This window comes from Macrobrachium nipponense, chromosome 24 (assembly GCF_015104395.2).
Source record: "Macrobrachium nipponense isolate FS-2020 chromosome 24, ASM1510439v2, whole genome shotgun sequence".
Taxonomy (NCBI): domain Eukaryota; kingdom Metazoa; phylum Arthropoda; class Malacostraca; order Decapoda; family Palaemonidae; genus Macrobrachium; species Macrobrachium nipponense.
The window spans coordinates 29,389,086-29,397,465 of NC_061091.1; the positions used below are offsets into that span (position 1 = coordinate 29,389,086).

An 8,380-nucleotide genomic window follows, 5' to 3' on the forward strand; every position below is an offset into this window, starting at 1 on the left:
ACTGTTATGAACTTAAAGGCTGCCATTCAACTAAGCAAAGTGGCGGAAGCTGTTGCGAACAGCAGAAAATGCTTGAAATAAAAAAGGAGGGCTGGGGGGAGAGGGGAAGCTAAAAACAATTAGAGTGAATTAATAATGCTAGAGCCTCCAGTTGTACTGGTTTTCTCTTCCCAAACTCTTTCATCTGATTAGTTGTCTGGATAATTAACAGATTATGATAGGCCATTTTTGCCCTCATACTTGGAGGGCACAGCAAAGGTAAGAGGGGGTGGGTGGGTGGATATATATGTATATAACTTCACTCATAGAATCCTTGGGAGTGAGGATCTCCACTTACCACATTCACTCTCAAGCTCCTCCACCCACTTAATGAGCGTTGCCTTGGGCGTGAGGTCTTTGGGCTTCTTGGGTGTGCGGTCCCTGTAGGCCGAGGCGTTTTTCATGTCCTCGCACTCTTTGGTCACCTTGTCGCACGCCTCCTGGAGGTCTTTCAGTTTTGCTCTGAGATCGGTGATCTCGCCGTCTTTCTCGGTTACCTCCTTTTTGAGGCCTTCGAGGGCAACGTCGTTGGAACCCTTTGCCTTACCATCTATGTTGTTTCCAGCGACGCTGCTCGAAGACGCGTTCAACTGGGCGTTCTTCAGCTTATCATTGGACTCCTTCAACTTCTTCTCAAGGCGCCGGACCTTGTCTTCCATTACCTGCAAGCAATCGTGTGGTTTGTTTACTTGGGATCAAGTTGATGGAAAAAATAAACAAATACATAAGCACCCGAGCAATTAACTGGCCCTGTAAAACTGAAAGCTAGGCTTTGGAGTCTTAGTCCTAGATTTTAAAGGGTACAATTTCATAAGCCCAAACTAAAGAAGTAAATAAAATAATAAATAAATAAACAGAAGTGTAGTCTACTGCTCATGTCAAACTGTAAGCAGGGCTCTGGAGTCTCGGTCTTCTCTCTCTTAGCTGAAACAACTTAACAATTAAAGGAAGCATATACAAAATAATGTTAACAAAAATGTTTGGGGGACAACAGTTCCTTCTCCCCAAAAGCGACAATCCTGTTATTCCCAAAAACGTAATCTCTCATTGCCATTCACTTTTAATGCCATCGTGCTTACAAACAGATCAACGACCTAACTGCACTAAAAACATAAAACCTCTCTGGGATATCTAAAGATACCACACTAGGCAGACTGTTGCTGCTAACAGTGTGTCGCTGTTTGGAGTTCTATTTTGACTACAACTAAAATGTGGAATTATTTGCCTAGTGCAGTTAGGTAGTCATATGATTTATAAATGTTTAAATGAGGACCAAATTTATTCCTGCTTTCTGCGGACCTGATTTCAGAGGTAGCAGTTTTATGTTCTATTCCCTCTTATTTATCTATTTATCTACCTCCTTTTCCTGTAACCTGTCTCTTTCTGCAGGTTGATTTCCCTTTGGAGGGCCCTTTAGTTTACAGTCTGTTGATTCTGTCCATGAGGGCTTTCAGCTACAAGATTTAAAAGAAGAAAGAAAGAAAAACAGAAGACCTCAAAACGGACCTGTCTCTCGATGTAGCTGCTTTCACTTCCGCTAAGTGGAAGGCGCTTGACAGCCTTCAGCTGCAGTCTCTTGTTCTCCTCCAAGAGCTTCTCGTTCTCTTGTTCCATGTCGCCGATCTTCGTCCTCAACAAATCTGCTTCCTTCTCGAGTCTCTGGGAGTCGCCGCTGGAGTCACCCTGTAAGGATAAAACCAAAGACTTCCACATCTTTCCTTCAGGTAGATAAAGGTTAGACATTTGTCGAATTAAACATTGCATAATAATTCAGCAAGAAACTTTCAAGCTACAATGGGAAGCAGTGTGCCACAACCCCTATGACTAAAATATGACTTCACCTCAAAGGAATAACTGATGACAAACTTACTCAAACTTAATATAGTTACGAGAGATATACACACTTTCTCTTTAGCAATTTATTAATATATACATATGAATTACAACGTGGTACAGTGTTATTTAATCATTACTAGCTGACGAAAATTTATGGCAATTCCCATAACTAAATACATATAATGGGAGAAATTCTTTTAGTATATATATATATATATATATATATATATATATATATATATACACACATATATATTACATATATATAGAGATATATTATATATATATATAATATATATAGATATATATATATATATATATATATATATATCTATATCCACACACGGTGGCCACAGCCGGATATACATCAATGAGGAGAAGGACATAAAGACTTGATAAAAGGGTCAATTTATTCCCGACGTTTCGTAATTACAAACTTAAAATATTAAAAATACTAAAAAGACACCTTTAAAAACAAAAAACGTAAACTAAACAGGACAAAAATTATTAAAATAAGTAAAAAAAAAAAAAAAAAAAAAAACGAATGAAAAAAACAAAAAAAATAATAAGACATATTCAAGTAAAATAAAACTGGACCAACCTATTCAGCGGCAATGCCGAGACTGGAGATAAAAGGAAGAGACTAAGAAAGGTACAGTGTGCCAGCAGAGGTTTGACTATTCAACAAGGGGACGAGTCGTTTAATCATTAACGATTCTAAGATTGTCAAAACGTGGTTGTTGGAAGCTCGTCCTACAACTGTAAAGTCCTTGTTTTCAATGGAGGTTTTACATATTTTCGAATGATTTCTAATATTAGAAAACTCTGGGCTTGCAATTTTGCTGCCTGTCCTATAACTTACTCCACGATGTGAATCTATGCGTACCTTCAGAAGCCTCCTGGTGGATCCAATATAAGTTCCTAAATTACATTTAGGACAATTATAGCTATAAACACACCCGGAGGACATATAAGGGCACAAACGATCTTTAAACTTGAATAATGACCCGATGGTAACAGGATTCATTTGATTCCCATTAATCCTGTTACCATTGGGTCATTATTCAAGTTTAAAGATCGTTTGTGCCCTTATATGTCCTCCGGGTGTGTGTATAGCTATAATTGTCCTAAATGTAATTTAGGAACTTATATTGGATCCACCAGGAGGCTTCTGAAGGTACGCATAGATTCACATCGTGGAGTAAGTTATAGGACAGGCAGCAAAATTGCAAGCCCAGAGTTTTCTAATATTAGAAATCATTCGAAAATATGTAAAACCTCCATTGAAAACAAGGACTTTACAGTTGTAGGACGAGCTTCCAACAACAACGTTTTGACAATCTTAGAATCGTTAATGATTAAACGACTCGTCCCCTTGTTGAATAGTCAAACCTCTGCTGGCACACTGTACCTTTCTTAGTCTCTTCCTTTTATCTCCAGTCTCGGCATTGCCGCTGAATAGGTTGGTCCAGTTTTATTTTACTTGAATATGTCTTATTATTTTTTTGTTTCATTCGATTTTTTTTTTTTTTTTACTTATTTTAATAATTTTTGTCCTGTTTAGTTTACGTTTTTTGTTTTTAAAGGTGTCTTTTTAGTATTTTTAATATTTTAAGTTTGTAATCATTGTGCAACTTTTAAATCTCAAATTCTTAGCTTTATTGTAATTTATTTTATGCTATCTATTTTGTACAGCCCTCGAAAATGTAATGAAGACATTACGAAACGTCGGGAATAAATTGACCCTTTTATCAAGTCTTTATGTCCTTCTCCTCATTGATATATATATATATATATATATATATATATATATATATATATATATATATATATATATATATTATTCTGTTACTCAATTCATTTTTAGATAATAAAAACCTCAAAATACTTTTGGCTTTAGGTGCAGATTCGAACATTTTATAACTTAATTAACTGTAGAGAATACAAAAAATCAAAATATTTGCAGCTTTCGGGGAACAACCGAAAATTCTGTATCTTACTTAACTGTAAAAACACAAAAAATTTAAATATTTGCAGCTTGAAGAGTACATCCAAAAACTCTGTAGTTTAATTAACAGTAGAGAATACAAACAATCAAAATATTCGTAGCTTAAAGAGTACGTCTGAAAATTCTGTAACTTAAGTAACTGTATTGGTGGTTTTAAGAGCAAGTCAGAAAATTCTGTAAGTTAATTAAGTGCAGATAATAGCTCAAAATATTTGTGAATTTAGAGCAGGATTGAAAAATTTTTGACCTAATTAACTGCAGACAATAAAAAAACTCAAGTCCGTTTACTATGATTTTATGGTCCATAAAACAAAGTTAAGGATTAAAACTGAAGCTGAAATTAAAATTCTTTTACCTTCTTTGTTCTCAGGTCAGCAGAGCTCAGAACGCCTTTAATTTCTCTCTGCAGTCTCTCGTTTTCTGACTCCAGATCTTCAACCTTCCTTCTGAGAACAGCAGCTTCTTGTTCGTTCAGTTCTAATTGGATCTGGGGAAGAAAGAAACGAGTGAATAAAGTATCTGAGTAATCAGGCAAGTTTGGTGTACCATACAGAATTTCTAAGCAGCTTAGCAGACTACGTATTGTATGTAAAGTATATTGATGACAGGAATAAACAGGTTAAGAGTACAAGTTTCCATAGTTATGCACTGAATGAATTAGGTACCTGGGTAATTGGTAACTTTGGTGTACCAAACTGAATTTGCAAGAGGCCCTAGCAGACTACTGCATGCACAAGTATCATGAGGACTGGAGCCGATAGATTAAAAGTACGAGCTATCAGATATATGAACTGAAGAATTCCTAAAACATTACCCTATAATATCGAAAGTATATGAGCAACTGAGATTTGTTTCTTTTCGTTATCTGTTAACAGTTTCCTCCGTGGCTAAACAAATGAAGGTAGGTTTACAAAACCGCAGTTTACGAAACTAAACAGAACAAGGTAAGTAAGAAATGCGTTTGCATGTACTTAAGAAAGCATCTTACTGTAATCATTTGAGAAAATAGTTAGACTGATGTCACATAATTCTACACAAATCCTTATAATATATTTTTATCTTTAGTAATTAATAGCTGAATCATCATCAAATTCAGATTAATTATGCATCTTACTAAAGTCTGTCGAAGAAAATTGAGAACTTCCAGACGAAATAATGCTTCCGTCTGAATATGCTACGATTTTTTTAAATTTCTCTATAGACGATCACCAGGAACGCTTGATAGAAATGAAGTCTAAGATAACATTTTTATTTAAAAGAGGATTTTCAATTCATAATCACAAGTCAATCGGACTTAGTTATTACTTATAGATTAAATGCCACCAAGAACATTTGATATAATGATGTCTTAAGCAGTTAAAAAGGTTTTTAATAGGCCATTTAAATCCACAAAATATTGTGGTATTTTGTGAACTTAAATGACCTACTTGCAAAGGTTAAGGGTCAGAGGAGAACGACGATGCAGTTATAAATATTGAAAGAAAACATTTCATTTTGTAAACGAGAGGAAAATAGATTGATTAAGAAAGGCTCATAAGCTAGGTGAAAAAGTAATATATTTTATTTTAGGGAACATGAGCACAAAAATATGTCTATGACTAAGGTGGAAAATACTATAGAAATTATGTTCAGGGTAACCAAACTTGCGAGCAGATACAGAAATTACAGATTTTAATTTAGGAAAAATACATTTAGTGAATAAAATCTATACATAAAAAGAAAAGAGGCGTAAAATCTTATTTTAAAGGAATTAAAGCCAGAAAAGGTCTTCCTAAAGTGAAAGTTATAGATATCTTAAGAGGAATCGAACATGGAAAAAAAGCTTAAACCTTTATGAAATGAAGTTATATTCTACGCAGATTTTACGATGTCTCTTTCAGACGAACTACTGCATCAAGAACATATACAAAAAGTCCTTGAGAGCAAAATTCATTGAAAAATATTGTAGATATGAAGTTAAGAAATTATAGAACTTAGAAATAAACCTAAACCTGATTTACAAGAAGCCATATTCTAACCTGTACTGAAAAATGTTACTGATATCATTCGAGGACAAAATCGAACAAGAACACAACTTCCAACGAACCTTCAGCTCCGTTGGGTCGAGGTCCTCTGTAATGCCTTCGTCAGGTTCTTTCACCGGAGGCTTTTCAGTCGATCCCTGTCGACTCAGCTGACCTCTCTCGACGGAACTGGCCCTTTCCAAAGATCCAGAGCGTTCCAGTGACCTCTGACGGTCGGCCTTCGCCTTGTTGCTCATTTTCTTCAACTGGAGGGCGAGAGTTTCATTCTCCTCCTCGACTCTCGAGAGCTTTTTCCGGAGGTTCTTGGTCTGTGGGGAAATCTAGAGGTGAGGTTGTGTTCCCTGGATGCTATTGGGTTAATTACTCTGAGTCTGACTTGATTCCCTGAAAGCTTATTAGAAAATGTTCTCGAGAAATCACTCAAAGGCTGACTTGGTTATCCGAGAGCTTGTTTGTAGAGATTTTGGAGCTATTACTCAAATGCTGACTTGATTCCCTGAAAGCTTATTTAAAAATATTCTAAGGCTATTACTCAAAGGCTGACTTGACTCCCTTTAAGCTTATTTGAAAACATTCTAGCGCAATTGCTCAGACTTGGTTTCCTGAAAGCTTATTTGAAAACATTCTACACCAATTACTCAAAGGCTAACTTGATTTACTGAAAGCTTATTTGAAACCATTCTAGCTCAATTACTCAGAATCTGACCTGGTTTCCTGAAGCTTATTTGAAAACATTCTAGAGCAATTACTCAAAGGTTGGGTGTTTAGGAATAAATTGTCTCTCTATGAACAAGAGCTCAGCACCTAGGCCTAAGCCCTTCCAAGCCGGCAAATGATTAAATAATACACGGAGAATATTTCACTTTAAGTGTCCCATCTCAGTGTACCTTTTCTAACCTCTCACAACAAGGCAACGGTTCAGGTACCGAGCAAAACATCTCCATTGTGGCCTCACCCTTTAAGTCGCCTAAAACCCTTTGTCCTTCCAAGCCCCAGATTGTATTTCTTGAGCACCAAAACTCACAGTAACCTCCCTTGTGAGTCTAAGGTCGACCTTACCTCTTCTTCTGCAAACTTCAACTGGTCCTTGAGGTCCTGCTCGCGTTCCCCGGCGTCTTGCAAGTCTCTCATTAGCTGGTCTGTGTTGTCTTGGCTTCCTTGCCTTCCCATCATTTGAGATCGCTGCAAGAAGAGGAAGAAGAAGAAGAGAGAACATGAGACTCCCGGAAGATTTCGAGAAGACAAAGTGATGTCAGTAAAATATTGCGAGAATCGTAATCACATCGTAAGAACGTCATGAGAATGGTGTTGGAATGTTAAATAAGAATGGCAAAAGATTAAAGAATAAGTAAGAATAAAGTAGGTGAAGTAATAATACCAATGAAAGAAAAGGCACCAAGTACAGACACACCCAAATAGAAAAAAAAAGGATAAAAATCTGGGAGCAACCATAGTACAAGGTTTTCTAAAAGAAGAGATTTTAAAAGTAACATGAGGAAAATAGGTAACGTGATAGGTGTCACGAGCTTTTCTGAAAGGCGAGGTCAAGCCTGTGTCTAAAGAAACAAGGTCAAACCACAAAGACTTTATCGCTATTTCTTCTTTATCGCTCAAAAAACTTACACTGTACTTTCCACCTGGTTTGATTGGCTGGTCCTTGAATTTTTCCGTCAGCATTTTCTTGTCCTTTTCCGCTTCTTCTAACTGCTGCTTCATCTTCTCCATTTCGTCGTGCATTTTCATCGATACCTTTGAACGAGAGAGAATTGTAAGAGTATAAATGGCGATCTCTCATTAGGATTAAAGCGATTCCTCTAATGAAGAAAGGCTGTAGCTTAAAAATAACACCATAATCACTGTCTCAGCTATATCGTCGATGAATTCCCATGCAGAATCTATTACTCACAGCATTAACCACTTCATACATTCGCACAGAAGGCTCATCATAAGCACGTCGATTGCCCGTACATGCAATGCATCATTCATCCCTAGCTTGCACGCAGTCTAACTCCTCCTGTATATAGGAAGGCCCTTCTTTTTAAGCGCCTTTTCCCCTTCACCTATAAATCATTTTGACCACCCTATTCTCCTACGTTCTTTCCATCTGACTAGACCATGTCAAAGCATATGACGTACTACTACATGGAATACTACTGTAAGTATGTTTCAATTGCAAAAGTATTCTAATCTTACATCTTATTTGACTGGAAAGGTAAACCAATTTTAATAACAACAGATCATGAAGGAAAGGCAGTGAGCCAAATATGACACATGACATTTGCAGTTATAATAAATCATATTTAAAGATACTTAACAAACATCTGTGGCTTCGACATGACAAATGACAGTAAATGACCTTGGCAAGCCCCAGAAGATTCTAGCAATAATAATAATAATAATAATAATAATAATAATAATAATAATAATAATAATAATAATAGTAGCACCCATGGGCGCCCGTAGCCTATTTTCC

General features: G+C 36.3%; 1 protein-coding gene across 1 annotated transcript in view; it reads right to left on the minus strand.

The window, feature by feature from the left end:
- LOC135202599 (trichohyalin-like) overlaps nucleotides 1-8,380 on the minus strand; it is a 201,827-nt gene that overhangs the window by 83,321 nt on the left and 110,126 nt on the right. The window contains exons 12-17 of the mRNA XM_064232112.1: nucleotides 7,531-7,656; nucleotides 6,967-7,089; nucleotides 5,970-6,215; nucleotides 4,239-4,370; nucleotides 1,546-1,722; nucleotides 338-701 (exon numbers count right to left, since the gene is read on the minus strand). Of these exons, the coding sequence (XP_064088182.1) occupies nucleotides 338-701; nucleotides 1,546-1,722; nucleotides 4,239-4,370; nucleotides 5,970-6,215; nucleotides 6,967-7,089; nucleotides 7,531-7,656 (1,168 nt within the window). The remainder of the gene's footprint in view (nucleotides 1-337; nucleotides 702-1,545; nucleotides 1,723-4,238; nucleotides 4,371-5,969; nucleotides 6,216-6,966; nucleotides 7,090-7,530; nucleotides 7,657-8,380) is intronic.